This window comes from Zonotrichia albicollis, chromosome 6 (assembly GCF_047830755.1).
Source record: "Zonotrichia albicollis isolate bZonAlb1 chromosome 6, bZonAlb1.hap1, whole genome shotgun sequence".
Taxonomy (NCBI): Eukaryota; Metazoa; Chordata; class Aves; order Passeriformes; family Passerellidae; genus Zonotrichia; species Zonotrichia albicollis.
In genome coordinates this window covers 9,124,308-9,146,461 of record NC_133824.1, presented here as the reverse complement: position 1 = coordinate 9,146,461, position 22,154 = coordinate 9,124,308, and the positions used below count along the sequence as shown (strand labels likewise).

Genomic DNA, 22,154 nt, shown 5'->3' with positions numbered 1-22,154 from the left:
TCCAAGAATAATCTGAACACCTGCATTTTCCCCTCCATCTGATTTCTAGCATTAAGATCCACGTTGCATAAAAGCTCTTTCTCCAGCCTGGCCTGCATGTCTCCACACCACTGCCCCACGGCAGACACCAGCCAACACCCCACAAGCTGCTCTCAGAGCTGGGGGCTGCAGAGCAGGGGGCACAGCTGCCAACAGCCCAGCAGGGCAGTGCATCAGCACCACAGCCAGCCCTGACTTTGCAGCAGGACCCTCTCTCAAGGCCTGGCTTTAAGAGAAGGCCACTTCCAGTGTAAAGCACTAAAGTGCAAATTTTCTGAACTGACAAAAGCACTGACCTACATATTGGCCAGACATAATACCTACAGCTCCAATTACTAATTTCCAATGGAGTTTGCAGCAGCAGCCAAGTGCTCCAGGGCACTTTTAAACCACAGACCCTGCTCACAGAGGTACACTACAGCTTCATTTATGTCCCTGCCTGTCTGCAGTACATTCAGTCAGAAGTGACACTGAAAAAAAAAATTAATTATTATTCTACTCTTTTCTTATTCTATTCTTATTCTTATTCTATTCTATTCTTTTCTTATTGTGGTGTTCTCCTTAGAAAAATCCTAGTAAAGTCACACCTAGACTTTTCCTGGTAAAAATTAACTTCTCTGCTCACATCACTACTGAAAAAAAAAAAAGCCTACAGACAAACAATTGGAAAATGAAAGAAAAAAATGTAAAACTGCATTTTTGGCCATTTAAGGCAATGAACTGAAAAAGAACGAATATGCCTTTATGTGAAAACAAACCAGAATTTTAATATTGTTAAAAGCAGGAATATTTCTTTTTTTCAAGTAATTCTCTGTAAAATATGTCACTACAGCTAAGGCACTAACCCACAAAGTCCTGCATCCTATCTTACAGAAAACTGCTTACAGATGATTCCAAAGATAACCTGTCTGCTACACTTGCCATTAAATTTCTCCCTCTGCTCATACACAAGAGAGAAGCAGAGAGAACACCAAAGAGCAAGTTTCTTTTAATTTCTTCCTGAAAGTTTACCACTTCCTTGGCAATAGGCTTGCTCAAGAACTAATGTCTCTGTTTACCTACAGCCATACAGTTCTTGTGCTGTAATTTAATGGCACCAAGCCCAACATCACTGGTCTTGCACCTTTCTAGCAGTGTAAGTAGGCAGGGCATGCTTATGCTGTCAAGTACCAAACACCTCCACTGATGATGAACATGCTCAGAAATACAGGCAACAGAAGCCATGGATGTGAAGCTTGCCATTACAGACACTTCACACACTTAACAGAAGTTTGTACTTCTTCTCTAAACCCAGATAAAAAGGTATTTTTAAAAAGCTAAAGTTAGAATTCAGTTTTTCAGTGGAGAGGTTTTACATGAAATGGGTTTTAAAACTGCAGCCTCTGAGGAGGATGCACTGAGTTCCATCAGTGTCTCAATTAAAACCCACCTCAGGGACTGCAACCTCTGCCTCTCATGCTGTCCCTCACTTTTACTGATGGTGCTGTTCACTCTCTCACCCACCTCACTGCTCTCACCTGGATCACACCAAGGCTTGCACCAGCTGCACCCCACAGGCTCAGCAGTTACCCTGGCCATGTCCCTCCAATGGCCCATCTATCCTGTACTCCACACAAAAGGAAGGAACTCCTCTTGAGTCTTCCACATTCATCCTGCACTACCCGCCGCCTTCATCTGCTGTTACTAGAAACCCTGTGATACCTGTGCACTCTGGGAGCCAAAGACAGCCTAAAGAGCCCTCAGCCTTGGCAGCCCCTGCCTGGGAGGGCACTGCAGTGCTGCAGCCATCCCTGCTGCTCTCTCACAGTGACACAAGACAAGGTGGCAGCTGTGGTGTTGTCCTTTCTATCCTCCACAGCATGGTGGTCTTGGGGGAAAGAGAAAACCACCTGCTAGGGACCATCCTGTCTTTCACACTCAAAGCAACCAGCAGCAAGTTTGTGAACATCAGTGAGCACTTTGGATGTTGCCATAAACTGGTACCTGCATGGCAACAATGATCTTGAATTTCATCACTTCTGTTCACATGCTCCAGACAACATTTGGATTAGCTGGACCAGATGGCCAGCACCATCCCCAAGTACTCTATCCAGAATGGAAACTACTCCAGCAGCCCTTTGCCACTTTCCACACAGCTGCAGAATGGACAAATCACACACAGAATCACAGCATCAACTAGGCTGGAAAAGGCCTCTAAGATCAAGTCCAATCTATGACTGAAGACCACCACATCAACTAGACCATGACAGCAAGGGCCACGTCCTATATTTCTTTTAACACCTCCAAGGATGACTCCACCACCTCCCTGGGCAGCCCAGAGCAGCATCTAATCACCATTTCTGTGAACAATTTCTTACTAATGCCTAACTTAAACTTCCCCTGGCACACAGTCACAGCTTTGCTTAACATAATTTCTTCAACACAAGTGAGACCATAAAGAAATTCTTCCAAAGGACTTACAAAGGCAAAAGGAAAAAGACCACATTTAAATCTCCTCCTTGAAGAAACAACAACAAAAAAAAAAAAAAAAACCAACAAAAGCCCCATAAAAACCCAACAAACAGATGACAAAAAAAACCCCAAACTTTAGAGAAGCAATAGAGAGAGAGACCAGAAATGCACTCTCCAACAGATCAACAGCATGGGAAATCTATGGCATGCTGCCAGTCTGAGTATAAAATAAGAACACACGCAGTAAGGATCTCCTTTCCCTGATGCAAATATGCAGCTTCAGAAGCCAGTACTTGTCCACAAATAATCCACAAAATCATGGTAAAATGAAAATAGTCTCACAACCAGGGCAACTCCACAACATGAACTTTCTTCAGAATAATTGCAAACAGCATCCCCGCTTAAGTACATGCATGACCCTTGTATTGGATCAGAAAGGGTGCTCAGACAAGCTCAGAGCATCACAGCAGGCAGCCCACTCTGATTGCCATACCCATCTTCTTTCCTGGATATGGCTCACAGCTGTCCATTTGAAAAGCAGCCAGGAGAGGAGGCACAGGGCCTTGTAGTCTATAAAAGTTTCATTCTAGTTTGGCATTTTATTCTTTCCCATGAGAACACTCCTTGAAACCTCCACATACCCAGAGATTACCTGAACACACTGTGTTCTGCAGACATACTGTTTTCAGTCCTGTGACTGACACAGCCAACATAAAAGAGCTCACCTTAAAATACTGACCCTTCTAAAGCAAATTAACTGCCCCCTTTTTTTCCACTTGGGAGTGTTTAGATTACACTGCTCCACTGTCACTGCTAGGATGGGATCTGAGGCCAGAGGTTCCCACAGCTACATTCTCACCTGTAAAGGAAGACTGAAACACTGCAGTGTGCAGCTTGCTGGCCACTGGAAAGAGCTATGATGCTATTTCTCAAACATTTCAGAAGATGCATCAAATGATCCTATATTTCAGAAAATAACTATGCAGTCTTCAAATCTCCTAGGAGATCCAGGCCTCATTTAGAAGGGAAAAAATAGTTTCTTGGTACAATGGTGAACAGCAGCTTCTTTTAGAAAAATAAAAAAGCTGCAGACCATACCTATCTTTTAGTTTTTAAATAAGCATGACAAAACCAAGCTGTTACCATGGCTGATACAACCCTGAAGCAACCAATCATTTGAGCCTTTCAGATGTTTAATACAAGCAAAACTGTGTAGAATAAACAAAGAGGAGTGCAGACTTCCTGAAGAGCTGGTCCCAGTAAACATCATACTGATGTGAAAGAAAATGAATAATTTCTAATAACTCATTATTTGTCCTTTTTTTTAGTTCAAAGCTAGATAAGTTTTATAGCATCTCCATGAATAAGCTGCTATAAGAAGAATAAGTGACTCCTGCTTTGAAGGATTTTTTTCCCACATTTCCTGTGTTAGGTAAACCTTCCCATTAGCCTCAGCAGGTTTATGTTCAAGCTCAAATTTATTTGCAACTTTCCAGAGTTTTCATTTTGTTGTGCAGGTTTCTTGTGCACTTGGAAAATGGCAACTACTTGCTCTAGAGAATTGCAAGGGCCTCCTTGGAAGTCAGGCAACCACAAAAGAAAAATAGCAAAATGTAAGCAAGAAAACAATCCTTATCACCATCACTGTCTCTCCTGCACTGGATTGGTACATTGCCTCCTGACTCCTCCTCTCTTTGCTTTTCAAACCATAGCTTTACTTTTACCACAGCTTAAAGGTACCATGTTAGGAAAGTCAATGCAAGAAGATGAAATCATAGCTTGGCAAAAACCGAGTTACTTACTCTGCATATGAACTGAAAATATTCATAAGCTAAACAGGTCTGAAAGAGAACAGCAGCTGAATGAATTAAAATTGTTAAAACATCTTGGTGTCCTCAACAAGGTCCAATGATATTTCTTCACAGAAATCAATGAGAAGGAGACAAATTTTAACAACTTCAAGTTTTAATTTTGAACCATGTGTTGGAACAGCTAAATGTAAATCAAGAGCTGCTGAAAAACAAGAAGAAATTAATACACACATTGGCTCTTCTTTGAGATCCAATGATCTATGAGCAATGCACATGCAATGTTCAGCCACTGGACAGCATTCAAACTGGTTTGTATTATTTCAGACAGGCAGAAAAAGTATATTAGAAAATGCACTAATTTACTTAAGTTACAGTGAAGCCTGTGACTGAGCCAAAAGCCAACCCTGTCCCGGCTGCCAGGCCTGTGTCTGATTCAAGGGTCTTCAGTCTCTTGCATAGGAGAGTATTCCTTGATCTGCAAATTCTCTGTACAACCCCCATCCTAGGGAATACATGAAGACACTAAGATTTGAACACATTTCAATTGTTCCCAGCTCATCTATACACACCTGGCACTCTGCTCATATTTCTGAACTATCTGGGCAGCACGCTTCAAAAACTCCTCATAGACAAACTATACATTTCCAGCACAGCAGGAAAAAGCCATCTCTCAGGTTTTTTGGGGATTGGCCTTGCAGAAATACCTCTGAGTTCCTGTAGTCATCCAACACCAACAACAGCCATTTTAAATAAATAATTTAATTTCCTGAAGTGTTGGACAGGAAGAAAAAAGCCAAGGAAAAAAAATTCACTTTCAAAGACATACAAAGAATGAGAAAAAGTTAACTTTTTAAGAGTTTTTATTTTATCAAAAGGAGGTCAAATTTTACTGAAAGAGAACTTTCATCCCTGTTCTTATTGAAGGCTCTAACAATTATCCTCTCAAAGCCAAAAGCAGCTGCTGAAAACAGCCCTGCACTGACATTACTGTTTCAAAGACCAAAAAATATAAAACCAGAAACATTCTCCAGCACAAGCCTTTTACTATAATATTAATAGCACTTCTAGGCTGCTCCATTATGCCTGGATCAGCCCTAAACAACTGGCAATCTACTTCCAGTTAAAGGCAGAGGGAACTGGGAGAGTTCACATGGACCATGCACATTTTCAGAAACAAACATTTTGTGTTTCAGGTTTCACCACCAGAAGCAAGAGTCCTAAGAAGTCTATTCTGCCAGGGAGCTTTCACACCCACATATCAGTCAACATAAGAAAAGGTGACAACAGCACTAACAAGTAACAGGAAACTCAAATACTACACTTGGTCCTACAAAAACAAATTTCAAATTACACTACTGGATACATCCCTGGGCCAAGCAGGTGCTCAGTGTACTTTCAATGGCACCATGGTTGCCTGCTTTAATTACTACCTACCACCTTTTTGATTCTTGGCCATCAATTGCTGTTATCAGGCTATGATATCTTCTAAGTGCCTGCTGTCACTAGCTATGGTACAACAAGGCAAGAATGAGACAGGGAAAGAAATCCATGTGGTGATGCAGGTTTGCCATCAAATTTGTGCCAACGTGAACAAATTCAATTTCCATTCCAAGTCTCTCAGGATTTCCATAAAAAAAAAAAAAATCTGAACACCAGTTCAGAATATCCAGTTCCCAAGGAATCCAACTGCAGAGATTCCTCATAGCTTCAGAGGGAGCTGGATTTTGCCAAGATCTGCAAACATGATCAGTTCCCACAAAGGTCAATGAAACTCAACACCTTAAAAAGTAGGAGCTTTTCTGAATCTCAGCCTAATTCATATGCAAGGATTACTGTTTCAGGAATAAGCACTTGCACAAAGAACTTGCACACAATCTAGTTCAGCTAAGGAACAAGATTTAGAGATCTTGATCTTACACATCAGGAAACAGCTTTGCACCAGAAGAAATCTTTGGTAGAGCTGTCTTAGAATAAATTACTTTGTTTCCAAAGACTTGCCCAAGCTACAAACCCAGCATTTTAATTAAGACCTCCTAATTGCAGTTAGTGTAATTTGGGGTAGGGGGCAGGGAAGAAACATGCTTTTCCACAGTCTGGTGCTACCAAAGTGACTTTAAAAACACACATTAGCTGTAGTAAATGCTCTAACCATGTTCTGTGATTTCAGAAATGTTTCCCTTTTGAAGAAACTTCCCAATAGCTGCTTCTACAGAACGTTTTCACAATGACAAACAGGAGAAACTAGGAACCAGGGAAAACCAGGGAAGTTATTTGTTAACATATGAACAGACATAGCACATCAGAGTGAAAGTCTAACCTGCTCTGCCTCTGGGTGTTCTTTCTGTTCTAAGCCAAAGACACAAAAGAAACATCCCAAAATACTGTTTTTCTTCAGCGATTCTCTTGCAAGCCAAGCTACACTGTTTCATTACTACAGCAAAAAATACTAAAGGAAAACCTGCTAAAAAGGAAAGGGATTAAGCATTACATTTTAATAGATTATTCAAGACAAACTAGGGATCAAATCACAGCACAAAAATATTGTGCCAACCCCCACTCAAACAATAGCTATTGTGAGCCAAGATGCAGCCCTTCACTGATCAGGAAACCACTGAACACAGTAGCACAAAAATGAGGAAAGACTTTTACCACAAGAGGTGGTGGTCAGCACAGCACACCTGGAAGTGATAGTCTGCTGCAATCAGAATTCTCTGCTATGCACTTGAACTTATTTTACATGGAGAAAAAGACAGAACTCCCCAATGACCCTATGTCTTGCTCATTCAACCACTCCTCATATTGTGGGCTCCACTCCTATTTGACTCAAATGAGCACTTACATCCCACCACCACAATTAAAACACAGCAGCTGACCAGCACCAATCAAGCAAAGTCTTCTCTACTCTCCAGAGCCTTCTCAGGAAGACACGAGCTATATACTAAAGATCCATGTGGTTTGATTACAATACCCAGAAGCAATGACAACCTGGCAGATATTTAAAGTATCTAAGAGAGCCTTTAAATTACATTTATACCAGACAATACCAAGATCCACTATTTTTACTGAAAAAGCAAGTTCTGATCCACAAGAATGCTCTACCCTGGGGTGCAATACGAGCTGAAAATGGGCAATTCATCACTAGTAAGCAACAAAAGTGATGAAGATCAATGCCCTATAGCATACATACAGAGTAAAGCTAGTCACATTGCACTAAAAAAGGAATCAGAAATGAAACTAGCTAGAGAGTTCTTGAAACTAAGCTAGCCCCAAACAAAAGTAATCTAGACTGGTGGATGCTTATGACCAAATATTTTTTCAGTCTACTGAATTATTGAAAAAAAAAACCAAAAAACCAGAAACCAAAATTTGAAGCACACATCCTCCCAGATGCTGCAAACTGAGGGCCTAAAATAGCATTAGAAAGAGAAAGGAAAAACAGAACAGAGTTTCAACCCCCTATCTAGCAGCAAACTGGTACTTCGCATTTAAAGTACGTTAAAATTTTGGTTCAGGAAAAACATCAAAAAAAGACCTACTCTTTTCAAAATTCACTTCAAGCTGGACAATGTCCCTGGACTTTGACCTATTTCTTGAGGCAGAAGGAAAGGTTACACCAAAACATCAAGCCACAAAGTCAAAAAATATAACCCCATCCAGTTCATCTGCAAACAGCTCTTTTCTCCTCCTATAGCCCCAGTTCCCACTTGCAGTTCACACAACCAGCAAAAACCAAAGGTGTAGCACAAACTATTTTTCTCCATAGATTAAACGGGCTTTATAAGGTTCTGAAAAATAAAACTTCTACCAAGGGACAAAGGGTGCTGTTCAGTTCTATCATCACATCCTTTTTCCCCAGCGCACAGTGCTCCAACCCAATATGCAGCAATAATGCTTCCCTTTTACTCTTGTGCTTTCCCCTTTTCTACTAGATACAGTGCAGAGGTCAGCAACTACAATGGTGGGGGGATTTTTATATCATTAATCTTTCATCAAAATAGTAGTCTTGCTTATTTCTTTTTTCCTTTCCTCCCTCTTACACACAGTTTTACAGGAGTTTTCTTTCAAGGCTTGAAAACTACCAGATTGACAGCTCCAGTGAATTAAGCTCCCTCTTTGTCAACAAAACAAGAGCAGCACCACAGGCAACCTCAGAACAAGCTCCCTCTATCCTTCTCTTCCCACCCTTCCAACTAGCAAGTGTATCTGAATGCTGAGCTTCACACACAGCTCTGTCATGCCAGGGTGCCTTGTACAGAACCTCTGATAACACAGTTTACCCAGCCTATCTCAAAGGACACTTATGTTAAAGCTACACATGCTGGAAACACCATGACTCAACACATTATCAGCATGTACCTGTTCCAGACAGCACACTAACTCTAAAACCATGAGGCTGGGCTGAGGGCATGCACATCTGTGCTCAAAGACTGGCTGGCAAAGAAAATTCCATTTTAGGTAACAGGGTGAAAGAATGCAGAGTTGAAGCAACTCTTAAAGTCATACTTGAGACCAGAGAAAGGCAATTTTAACTGAAAAAATCAATAGGAAGACCAGAAAAACTTGATGCTCTCAATATAAGATCAAAGTCAGGTGCAGATTTTATTAAAAAATGAATTGCACATTTGGCATAAATGTTAGAAAAGACATGGCTTCTGTTACTATTGCAGTACTAATACAGTGCTTCACTTTCTGAGAATGCCCCTCTGCTATGTTAGCATTTAACCCATCAGGCAGCAAACAAGGATCTGGACACGCTTCTGTCTTCAGTTACAAGGGGCTTTTAGGTTCCACAAACCCCTCCACTGCTGGTTTCAAGTCACAGATTACCATGCACTAGATTAAGTTAGAAGATGGATTCTAAACTGAACCAAATCTTAGCTCCTCCTCCCTCTTCTAGAAGCTTTTTTATTTTTAGCAGGAAAGGGTTTTCTTTTTGGGGAAGAACTTTTGACATCTGAACTTTGCAAGACAACTTGACTGAATTTTTTTTAATTAGTCAAGAACCAAGTTGTTTTTGTAAAGTGAATACCAACACACACACTTAAAAATAAGTAATACCTACTCCTTTTGCAGGCTTGAAAAACAAACACACAAAACCAAAACCCAAAATAAAACCAAAAAACCAACATCACAGAAAACTGAACTTTCTATTTGCTTCTCTTTCTACTCACAGTCAAACTAGAGAGCTGCCAACAAATGCCGATAGCCTCTCTATGTTCCTGTGATAGCAAAAATTAAAGTGAGTTCAAAAATGCATTAAAAGGTTCATGTGGAGCAGATCCATCTGTGGCAACTGAGCGTGGTACCATGGACACAACTGCTGGCACCAAAGTCCCTAAAAGTGATTGACAGAAGAGGGTCTGCCAAGGGGAAGGTGAACACATTTGCTCTGTGTCTCACACTTGCCCTAGGCATCTGCTGTAACTATCCCTTCAGGTGCTGGCTGGCTGAGTCCAGGTCTGTTTGGCTGTCCTCACACTCTCCAGCTGGCCTGTCAAACAGCTCCAAGCAATTACAGCCTCTGCTACAATGCAAAACATATCAATGAACTTGAACGCCATTACCACTGCAACCCTCTCATCCTTCAAACTGCAGCAAGGAGAGCCCATCCCATCTGCACTGGTACCACACTCCAGGGACAGCAGGCACAGGGGGCTGGATCCTCAGCCTGTAAATTCCCCAAAACTGAGACGAGATTTTGTAATCAAAGGAACAGCATGTTCCTGAACAAAGCGCATCCACACGCAGCTGCATGACACGCAGAGCTAAAGAACAACAGGGTTCTGTATTAAGTTCATCTCTGTGGACTGTATTTTAACTACCAGGAAATAACCAAGTTTCTCCTTGAAACATACATACCCTATTGGGTTTAAGTGGTCACTGCTGGACTCACTAAAACATACCATACTGCTGAAGCAGGCAGCGTTTCCCAGCCCACCAGAATAAATGATGACAGTTCTCTTTTTAGGGAAAGCACGGTGACAAGACAAGGAATAAGCCTAGTCATCCCACCAATTTTTTTAACCAAATGACAAAAGTAATTTCAGAATGGCAGGGAGAAAGGACTGCAGCACTATGGCTGCCAGCAGGTTAGGTGTGGCATTTTGTAAGTGAACCTTTATGGTATCATTTCCTTCCAGCACCATTAATCACCCCAGACATCACTTGTTCTATCAGCTATTAACCAGTTGCCCCAACCCCAACATGAAGATAACTTTATCAAGGTTAGGCAGCAAGAGTCATTACCAAGCCCTACAACACACAGTGCCAAAGGCCTGCTTTGCAGAGAATCCTCTGAACTATTTCTTCCTGCTGTAACAAAGCACATTGCAGTATTACAGGTATTTATCCATACCTAACACCAGGGAGAAAATTACAGAAAATACAAAGAATCACCAGCATGTTAAAACACAGATTTCAGAAAAGGACATCTATGTTGCTTATGGCCAAAACATTCAACTCAAACCAGGTTTCTTGAAACACTGATTTTTAGCTCATTACTACTCTCTGAGGAGGGACACTCAGTATCCATGAATGTTTGTGGTGTAGTCTGATGCGACAACCATGGGGCTTCAGAACAAAAGGCAGGAGCATCATGACTTCACAGCTCAAGATTTAGTATTCTGTATTTTGCTACAGACATGTCTCATTCACTTTTTTTTCCTCCTTTGCCAGTGGCACCATGGAGAATTCAGTTTCAGGAGGCAGCGCCCCAGGACCCAGACCAGACATGCAGAGCCAGCACGTAACAAAGGGAAAGAACCAAAGATGCCTCTTTGACAAGAGGGAAGAAAAGTTTGTGAGGGATATGATGAAGAGCAAAAATAAGCCTGTTTCTAAGGAGGAAGGACCAACTTCAAATTTTTCCAAGCAAAGAAAATAGACTCAGCAATATAAGACAAGACATATTACAAATCTTCACTAACTGGCATCAGAGGGGAGAAGATTAAACAGCTCAATGAGAACTTGAACCTGCTTCCAAGTCCTGTGCCTGACTTGGCAAATTACTTTCCTAGAAGTGCCATTAGATGTGGAAACATGATTTTCTCCACTGTACAGATCAGAGCAACCTCTCAGTGTGTGTACACCCTGCTGCCTGCATAGGCAGTACTCTGCCTGGGGGAAAGAGCAGACTTGTGCTTTGGTTCCCAATTCACAGGAATTATTTTCCATGAGTGGCAATCACACCCCAGTCAAAATAGCCCAAGCACTGCAGCTGGGAGGAAAGAACTACAAGTAGAAACATTCTGCTAGGAAATAAAGGGCACCTCCTTCAGTGAAACTCAGTCATTTTGAAAGCCATTCCTAAAGAGCAGTGGTTGTCCTCCAAACAGGATTTCTCTCTGCAGACAGACAGAATACTAACTAGCATTTCTGTAGTATTTGGACAGTATGGAAGTATCAGCAGCTTCTGCCCGGATCATATAAAGCACATAACTCCTTCTGAGCAGAGTTAAATTCCATCAGCACAAAACAAGCCATTGTTTCAAGGACTGAACACTGAACCCAAAAATGAGAAAACGGAAGATAATCAAACAAGAGAGGGTTTGTTCTACAACACAGATGTGACCAGCCCAGGTGCTTATTTTATCTATTATCACACTTATTTCACTGTGTTTCACACGCACTTCTTCCTCCTTTCTTTGGAACACATTCAAGAAAAGTCATCTCACCAAAAAGTGTCAGCTGTTGAGATGAATAGCACTCTATCTGGTCAGTATCAGGAGATATGCTATCGATTCCCAGGTGCAGCACATGAAGGCAGAGGAAATATCTTCTGTCATCTCTGACACCCTACTCACACTAAGCCTCTATATTCAAGAGATCTGCACACATTTAGACTGGGTGCTTAGACTTCCCAAGTCATGCCTCCCAAAAAAATAAAGGGACTTGAAGCTACTTAATGCACACTCCGAATGGTTTCTAAGGTACCTTCTGCACTATTAGAGATTGAACCAAACCAGGACAGCACTGACCTCAGGAGAAGTCAACATCTCTGCTCTGAAACAGCATCTGTATCATTCCCAGTATCAGAGGTGGTTGCAGAGGTCTCAAGAAAAAAATTATCCTGCCTACCTGCACAACTGTACTGTCTTTTTCACTTACGTATCATCCCTCCTGGGCACAGCGGAAGGCCACTACTTTTCTTCTACCTACAACAGAACTGGAGAATATGCTTGGCAGAAGAGGGGGGAACATGTGTTTTTTTTTTTCTTTCCTACAACAGCTTTTTACAGTCAAGATGATCTCCAGCCTTTTCTTTATGCTGAACAGCACAGTACAATACACACTGTATTTACAAAACCTCCAATTCTTCTCACTTTAGGGCATTAGGATTCTGCTCTCTTTAGGGCACTTCCCAGCTGATTGCCCTTTTCCCTGAAATGCCATGCCCTAGACCAATGGCAGTAGGTGAGGCTGCTGCAGAAGCAGCGTTATCAGGGCTGTGCAGAATGGACACATTACTTGAGCCTTGCAGGCTCTGTTCCAACTCATGCACCCCAAGATGACATTTGCTTGGGTTTTTAGGGCTTTTTTTTTTTTGGCAACACTGTCAATTTGTATTCAGCCTGTGATCTGCAAAAGAATGCAGATCTTTCTCAGGAAAGCTGCCACCTGGCCAGGGTTATTATTGTTCCTGGCTGCATATCAGTTCCAACAGGTTGTGGTGAAGGGATGTGCCATAAGGAACACACAAACTTCCTGAAGCTGAGGTAAATGATTGCTAGACCACAAAAGTGAGTTGCTATGAAAGGGCGATTGTTACAGCCACTTGTGTTGTCCAGCAGCTGCGCTGTGTTCCCATGAAATGGTTCTGCAAGCATAACACCGTAAGCTTTGTGCGAGAAGAATGCCTGACAATAGGTGCTCTCAGAGATTAAGAAAATGCACACAGATCCAGCTCTTCTGGAATGTGAAGCCTCTATGCATTACAAGAAGGAGCAGGAACCCAGGAATGGAGTGAGCTTCTCCTTCAAGAAATACACCCTTCTTTGCTACCACATTCAACACTTTCTCATGGCTTAGTATAATTTCTACCATTAGCCCAGTTGTCTTTGTTAAGAATTGATGTCAAAGAAACTTACCCACCCATGTAGCCCCCAGTTACTTCTCATGATATAGAATTTCAGACTAACACAACCAACAATGGGAGCTATTGATCAACACACGTACGTTTTATTTTTATGGATTTTAAGGTTGTAAAAGCTAACTGGCACAAGCCAGATATTCAACAAAAGTAGTATTTAGGGTTTTTTTTGTGGAGAATTGGGGTTAAAGAAAATCCCCTGAGTTCTTCCTGGAAAAATATGTAATATACTTCCTGCCTGCTATATAAAGAAACAGATTAATTTAATTCCCTCAAACCAGCATTATTCTTAAATCTGTCTTAAAATTCATGTTTAGGTTCTTGTGCACAGACCATGGCACACAAGGGACCACAAATAAAGTTTAGAAGAGAAAAAGACAGCCATACAGATTTACAGCACTGACAACAGTGCTTACCATAGATTACTAGATAGTGTGATTTCTCATGTGCTAGAATAAGACTTAACTATATCACAAAAACTAAATGGACAGAAGCTGAAGAATCAATTTAGCCTAAAGAAAAGGAAAAAGGACCCAAAGAAGTTCAAGCCACACAGAAATTTAAATTAGGCATACTAATATTTTGGCAGGAAAAAAAATCATTGGTTGCTATGTTCAGCAGATTGACCTGGTATCAAAATAGCTTCATCATAACTCAATGAAAAAGGCCCAACAAAGCGACACACCACAGTGACCTGTCAAAACCAAACTGTCTTCAGCACAGTGACAGATGCTCTGTTAGAGCTACATACCCAAAGTTCTGTGCAAAATCCCAGGCCTGCTGAACTGATGCAGGCCACAATTCAAGAACACGGCCTCAAGTTTCAAGAGTCTTCACCAGTGCACAGCACCTGGAAATCCAAACTGGACCCAAACAACTCAGTTTCCTGTGTCAGGGGATGATCAGTTTGCCATGGATGATCTCACAAGGAGGGAAGATGACAATTTGGCTTGCTCACTAAAAACCAAGACAACTGGCCTTAACTAGAAGGCATAACTCAATCAGCCTGCTTCCACTGCCTTCTGTGGGCAGAATTTGAGTTTCGCAGCATGTCTATCACTTCCTGAGGAACTTCTCCCTTCCAGATGCTTACCCTGTTTTATGAAAAAATCAACAACAGCAACAAAATCCACAGCAGAGTAAAATCCTACCATAAATAACCTGGTCATTAGAGTGTACAAGCACAGTTCTTCTGTCAGTCAAATTGTGGGATTTATTATGACACGAATTACATCTTCAGGCAACTCTTCAACTCCTTTTCTATTTGTTTTCTACATGCCATTAAAAGAAAATTCTGACTTTTTATGTATATAGATACATAAAAAAGCTACCACATTACCATGCAAACTTACAAGCTGCACTGATGAATGCTTTTGTCCAAAGTAACTGAGAAGTAGCTTATAATTTAGAATTGGGTGACTTTAAATTGTCTCCTCTTGGATGAAGTGTATTTCACTTCACATCACTATAACTTATTCATATTGCCATGACCTTACTGCCTCATATCTCCAGAGCTCCCAGAAGAGCCCATAGTAACAGCTGACAAGCAGAACAACTACCAAGGAAATGGAGGCTTTTACAGAGCAAAGAAACATTTGTAAATGGCTGCACCTCACTAATCTTAACTGGTGCCAAACACACACAACTCATTTTCTGAGTAGATATATGCATTTTTACACACATATATGCCACTTCTCATATGGCACAAACAGGAGTCTTTCCATTCACAATGTCCACAGAGACCCAGCAGCAGGCATATTTTACAAATTGATGACATGGGCATCCAAGAGTCCTCATCACCATCTGACACTCACACAGCAGCTCTCCCATCTCTATAATGGAATGTGGCATCTCCATTTCCCTAACCTCATATTAGTGTTCATGCACCTGCACGGTGACAGCCATTCCAAGGTCAATGTGATGAGCATGGAACTGATTGGATTGAGAGCCTTTGCCAACTGCATAACCATTAAACCCAGCTTGAAACAGAAGATGAGACTAAGCAGCTAGAGAAAGGAGGAACTGTTCCTTTCAGCAGCAGCAGAGTAACATGACAACATCACAACTACACACTTATATTACAGGCTCTTAAATTCTCTGTTAGGAATGCCTAGAAACCTTGCTTTACTTTTCATCAGGGCATAGATACTCCATATTTTGACAACAGACAGCAACCTAAAGTCTCAGACTGTGCCATCTTAGAGGAGCAGAACATAAAGGTTCACGAGAAAGTCCATTTGAGATGCACCAACCAGACATATGAATGCTGCAGTCCCACAAGGCCCCTACACTCAGGGAACAGCAGCACGTATGCTGGAATGCACACAATTCCAAGTGCAACACAAAGCATGATGTTCTAGCAGCTTTACTAAAAGCACAGGACAACTTGACAACAGCAATAAATTGCCTGACAGAATATGAAACATGTACCAAGTGCCCTGTTCCACACAAAAGAGCTCAACCCTGTATCACAACTCAAACAGGAATGCCTTCAGATCAGAAAAACTGAGACAGAAACTCTCTTCTCACCACTGAAACTGTACTGATGCATGGAATGGAACATAAAAGTCTTGCTCCAATGTCAGTTTACAAAGCAGCTTATATAGAAAAGAGCTGCTGGGAAAAACCAAAAACCACCCCAGGAAACACACCAGAACTGAGGACACACCTCATCCCAAAGGAATGCCTTTGCCGTAGTGCTTCAGACATAGCAGGGAGAATGACTAACCTGGCACTGGGGAGCAAAGTCACATCCTTTTCTATACACAGTGTCAGGTTCAGCCAGAGGATCAGAGTGAGCTTAGCACATCTTCAGGTTTGGTATCCTTTGAGAGACATCCGCTACAGGCTTGAAACCAGGCTTCCCAGGTGACAGGCCAAGTATTCTATTCTCCAGGTCAACAGCTCTTAAGGCACTATTCAGAAATCACTCATTCTCTGCAACAGGCCTGTGAAAACACACTGCCTTTTTGGTCATCACTCTGCTCAAAACCCCCAAGGAGATGTAGAAGCATTAAGGTCTGCACTGGGGTGCAACTCAACAATTTGGGATCACTGGTCTGGGCCACAAATGTGAAGGTAGATACAACCACAGGCACTACCTTTATCTCTACAAAGAACACAGCTCAAGTAGGACACACCTAGTCTGTCACAGTGAGGACCAAACATGCAGGTGAACTCAAAGGCCTTTGGTAAGAGGAAGATTCCCTTGTGGATAAAAAGATTATGCAAAAGTCCCAAGACACTGTGTTCATGCAGAACAGCTCTCCTGTCAGTTATACAGAAAGTTTCAAGATGGATACAAACACGAGGAAAGTATTTAAGGTTCCTGCCCAGTATTTGTGGAGCAGAAAGCTGAAGCCATGACTGCCTCCACCCCAAAGCTACACCTTCGCTTCTGGTCCATTCACACTGGCTAGAGTCTCATTTCAGCTCAGGCAATCTAACCTAAAACCTCGAGCCATGCTCAAGAAAGCAGACTAGCACTTAGAGCCTGTCTCTCACACAATGCTTTGAACAGATTTTAAAGTGTCTGTCCATGAATCTTTAGGATGTCAGTGCTTTGCACAAGAAGTGGCTAACTCTAAAGAAATAAAGAGTCTCCTCCTTATCCTAATAATTCCCCTGATTAAACCCAGCATGCTTCATGAGTTCATTAGGAGGCTCCTCTTACTCTCCTGGACTATATAACTGCTTCATTACAAACTCGTACAAACAAATCTGAACTTTGTAGTCATCCAGACAGTATATCCCTAGGCAACAGGCAAATAAATTCCAAGTAGCAGTCACCATAAAGCACATAGAGTAGACAGACAGATACATAGTCCACTCTAATACATGAATCACTGTACAGGAATGAGAATGCTTGTCGTTTTTTACCATCCACAAGATTTCTAGTAAGATATATGTTAAGCTTTGTATGACTTCTTCTACAGCAAAAAAAGCTTACAAGCACACAAGTTATCAAGTAGATATTATCCATAAAATACTTGAAATCTTTGCCTAAATGAATGCAACTTCCCTTTGGTGTCAATAGAAGTTGCTAGGAATGAAAACAGAGCATCCAAGATATCAGCAGAATGTGCTCCAATGAATGTACTGATACTTAAACCAAACATTTATCTCTGCTTGCACAGAAATGCTAACAATGCTTTTAAAAGTATCAAAGCATGTATGAACAGCCATCTCTATCCAGTGCCTGTAAATGCTATTCAAATTGAGCTTAGCCTGTACAGGATGAGGTAGCCTAATTTGCACCAAAAAATTACTAAAGTGTAGCAAGAGAGACACTTTGGGGTCAATTTTCACAGCAGCATGATGACCCAAAACTATTAATAAGTTTGTACAGTACACAAAGAAATTGTAGATCCATGTTACGTAACACAAGTGTAAGGAACTTCTAAGGTAGAGAGAAAGGAAGCAAAGCACTTAGTCAAAAAGAGAAACAAGGACAACAGAGGAGAAAAAGTCTCTTGTGGAGACTGCTAAATATAACAATATACAGACAATAACATCAAGAAGTTTTTAATGGATTTTCTGAGATTCACTACAGTTCCCAGGCATGAAAAACAGCCTATATCATACCTCAAGGCCCTAAAAAACTTTTTGTATGCCTAACAGAGGTAAAAGTGTATTTTTGAGCACCACAAAACTAACCTAAAATCTCATACAAGGGCAAAATTTAGCATTATTCATAGACAAGAATTTTGCCTGGAGAACCACATAAAATTAGACATTAAACCAGAACTTGTGGCCCTTTCTATACTTTAAAAAAGTCTAGTACATTTTGCTGAAGTTTGAGAGAGAGAATACAGAATGCCAAGTACAAAAACTGATGTAAAAGTTTGTCACTTTCTTGAAACAGTTTTCTGTTCTGCCTCCTTCATCTTTACAGACAGAAGCAAGTGCAATCAACCAAAATTTCACAGGACCTGGTGTTTTTAGCATGACATGGTTTAAATAAAGTGTATTTGAAGTCTGATACAACATATTCTGTAAAGTTAGCAGCATATTTTTCAACTATCAAAACTGATTTAGTCTCCTTGTTATAAACGTAGTGTTAGAATGATGTAATAAAAAGCTAGTATTCAGTACCCATAGCTATAATGCATGTGTCATAAGACCTTGGACCCACACATGGAATTTAAACTCACAATTAAATAATAAAATTGTGTAATATGCTGCAAAAATTATCCTCTAAGCTATTCAGATAAAGTCTAATTACAGATTATCAAACTAACCTTTACCTCTGGGACAGCATGAAACAGATGTGTAACTCAGACAGTTATACCATCTTCAGATGTCTCATTCACATCCCAAATGAATACAAGCTTACTCATGGCTTTGCAGACCCTAATTTTACGTGCTTTCACATAACTTGAAGGGAAGTTCTTCCCAAAGGTTTGACTCTTTCTAATAATAACTCGTCTTTGGAAGAGGGTCCGCAAAGATCCCAAATTACCCTATTTCAACGGGAATGCCAGAGAGCTCTGTGGAAGCAGAGGGCAGGAACGCACCCAGACGGGCAGTAAGGCGGTGCTGTGCCGGGCCCTGGCACACCCACGGGGACGCCGCACCATGCCGGATAGTGTTTCCCTGGAGCGGCCGGCAGCGCCCAGGTGAGCGGGAAGCCGGAGCGCTCAGCCCGGCCCGGCGGCAGCGGGGCGGGGTGCCCGGGGCACTGCGAGCGCTGCGGCCCCGGCCCCGCTCCCGGCGGGCAGAGGCGGCTCCGCGGAGCCGCGCAGCGAGTGCGGTACGCCCGAGGGCGGCGCGGACCACGGCCGAGCACGGAGCGTCCCCAGCCCCATCCCGGGGCCGCCCCGGCGCTCCCCGCGGCGAGGGCCGCCTCCTTACCGGCACAGCTCGGCGAAGGCCTGGAAATTCAGTTTCCTGATCTTCTTCTCGCTCAGCCAGTATCCCACCCGCTTCCCCTTCAGGAAGGTCTGCATGGTGCCGCCCCGCGAGCAGGCGACCAGTCCGGGGCGGCGGGGCAGCGCGGCTGCCGCTCGCACTCGGCGCCTGCCAAACGACGGCTGGAAGAGAAGCGGAGAAAGGAGGATCAGCCGGTTCCCCGCGGCGGCCGCTGCTCCCCGCCCGCCCCGCTGAACCGCCGAGCCGCGCCGCGCCAGGGGCAGCCCCCGGCAGGCGGGCAGCCCCGACAGGCCCTTCCCCGCACCGGCGGGCAGCTCGCCGAGGCACAGAGAAGCCGCTCCCCGCACCAGCTCCGGAGCGCCCAGCCGAGCAGGCACGCCGCCGCTGCCGCCCGCCCCGCGGCACGCCCGCAGCGCCCGCCCGCACGGACCCCGCCGCCGAGTTCGCCTCCGTGCCCGCCGCCGCCGCTGCTGCTGCTGCTGCTGCTGCTGCTGCCGCTGCTGCTGCGCGGCCGCGGTGCTGCTGCAGCCGCTCAGCTCCCCATTTGCCCGCTATTCACAGCCGCCTCCACTTCCTCCTCCTCCGGGCCGTCCCCTCCGCTCCGCTCCCACCCACCTCGCGGGGCGGCACCGGGACGCTCCCGCCCCGCCGCAGCACCGCGGGCCGCGCCCGCCCCCCGGACTCCGCTCCGCCGCCGCCAGGGGGCGCGCGCGCCGCCGCCTTAAAGAGACAGCGCCCCTTTCTGGGCCTGGCCGGCCGGGGCCCGGGGGCGTGGCCGCGGATGCCCCAGGGATTTTGGTTTCCTAGGGAGGAACATTGTACACAGTACTTGCACTTCCTATGGGTGCTCCTGAAAGTACTTGGTCACTACATCTTTCACAGAAAAAATGTTCCAAGTAAACGTGAGTCTTCAGTGCAGAGCCTTCTTCCAGAATTTGCAAGTATCTGCAGGGATTAAACAGAGTTTGCAATAATGGCTATCTGATATTTAACTTTCTTTTGCAAGAGGCAGAAGGCAGGCAATGCAAGCATGGACTGGCATTCTAATTTTTGGGTTACGGATCCTTAAATACTCATATGAGGCAGCTGTTCTGTGCTTCATTTTAGAGGAAGAATCTTTCAGTCTGAATTACTATGCTGTCTCATAGCAAAGTATCATTTCCCCCTTTTTGTTTTTCCCCTTCATCTGAAACGATCACAATTTCAGTCTGAACATTTTTCTCTGTCTCTCCAGGAATGGAAAGCACGGCCTTTACAATAACGATGTCCTTCAGAGAGGGGTTGGATTGCAGTACCTGCAATCCTGAGCTGAGGTGCAGATGATGCTTCTGTGATGACGCTTTCTGTGAAACCAGCCCTGGAGCCCTGTGCAGTGGGAACTGCTCAGCGAGTTCTGCTGACTCACAGTGCCACAACAAATGCGGTTTTATAACTCCAGCAGAGTACTGGAAAATAAAAAAAGTACTGGTGGAAGTATCCATGCAAAGGAAAGGGTGAAAGCCCTAAGAAATATGAAAGGGATAATTGATTTAGGGAGTTGGTAGAAAGCATTTTACATTCCTGTCATTACTCACATGAACAGTGCAGTGATCTTGACCCAAGGGTATATTGGAAAATAGGCAAGGAATGGAACCACCTGCAAAGACCTCATACCAATGGTTTTTTAAAATTTGTATCATATTTTTTCTCCATTTGTGGTTGCTTTGAGGAATAAATAGCTTTCTTTTTCTCCTTCATCTTATTTGCCACTGCTTTATTCTAATCTTTATTTTACCGAACACTTTTTATCTTAATCATATTCACACATTTTTTCAGTTTATTAATTAATGAAATTAGAATTAGTAAATGTGTTTTGATAGCATGATTCCTGTTGCAGAATGTTTCACTGGTATTTAAACATTTTATGGGAGTATGATAATTTTGGAAAAAAATTGTAACTCAAAAATACAAGACTTTATCAAACATTATCATATTAATATAAGAATCCTGAAACAAATTGACTTGGGTTTCTTGTTATGAAGTGTTTTGCCTTGCCAATATCAGTGCTTTATTTCAGCTATCATTTCACTGGGCTTATTTTAGACTTTATAAAAATTTGCATCAGTATATTAAGCTCAAAATTTATATTTGTATCAGAATGGAATATGAATATATTGAAATATTTCAGTCAACTTCCAAAATTATTTATTTCTGAATGTTTTTTTCTTTAAGAAATATCATGGCTTCAGACCAATCTAAAACACAGTCTGCAGAGACAGAAATATTTATGTACTTTTTTCCAGATGCAGGAGAGCAGGTTTTTAGAGGTGTTGTGCATTCCTAACTCCTGTGGAAATGAAGCACATGCACTAAAAAGGAGGAATTTGCTTTGTTCCAATACAGACAAACTTGTATGACATATATCAAAGACCAGGTTCAATCTTAGGAAGGAGAAAGCTGGGAAATGCCTTCATTTTAAGCTATACTTTTTGAATCTTAACCCTTGAACAACTGCAGATGTGGGAAGTATTTTACCTGATGTGCCTCTGCATCTTGCTGTACAATTTTGCTAAATAAATTATAATCCTGTGTTTACATTGCAGAGCTTGTTCAGGCAATGCCAAACCTGTGACCACAGGAAGCCCCAGGGTAATATTTATGCAATTCCTGATCAGGAGCAAGCTGACTATTCCTGTGACTTTCTGTGGCCCAACTCTGTAAGCTGCAGCTCATGAGCTGCTTCATCCTAATTAAAGAGGTTGATTAGAATCTTGAGCCCTCCAGCAATCAGAACTATCTTCCTCTTCATCTTAGCTTCAGCTACAGGCCAAAGCAGGTTTCCCTTGTTTAGCTGGAACCTCTCACACCTTGTCTTCTAACCCTTTCAACAAATACAGGAGCTCTGACAAAGCTGG

The 22,154-nt window shown here is 42.7% G+C and overlaps 1 protein-coding gene across 4 annotated transcripts in view; it reads right to left on the bottom strand.

The window, feature by feature from the left end:
• Window positions 1–19,899, bottom strand: part of ITPK1 (inositol-tetrakisphosphate 1-kinase) — a 138,523-nt gene extending 118,624 nt beyond the window's left edge. Inside the window, exons 1-2 of one of the 4 annotated variants that reach the window (XM_074542449.1) lie at window positions 19,876–19,899; window positions 19,243–19,421 (exon numbers count right to left, since the gene is read on the bottom strand). In XM_074542449.1, coding sequence (XP_074398550.1) covers window positions 19,243–19,337 — 95 coding nt within the window. In that variant the 5' untranslated portion in view covers window positions 19,338–19,421; window positions 19,876–19,899. The other 3 variants (XM_074542445.1, XM_074542446.1, XM_074542447.1) reach the window with 3 other exon arrangements.
• Window positions 19,900–22,154: the final 2,255 nt, after the last annotated feature.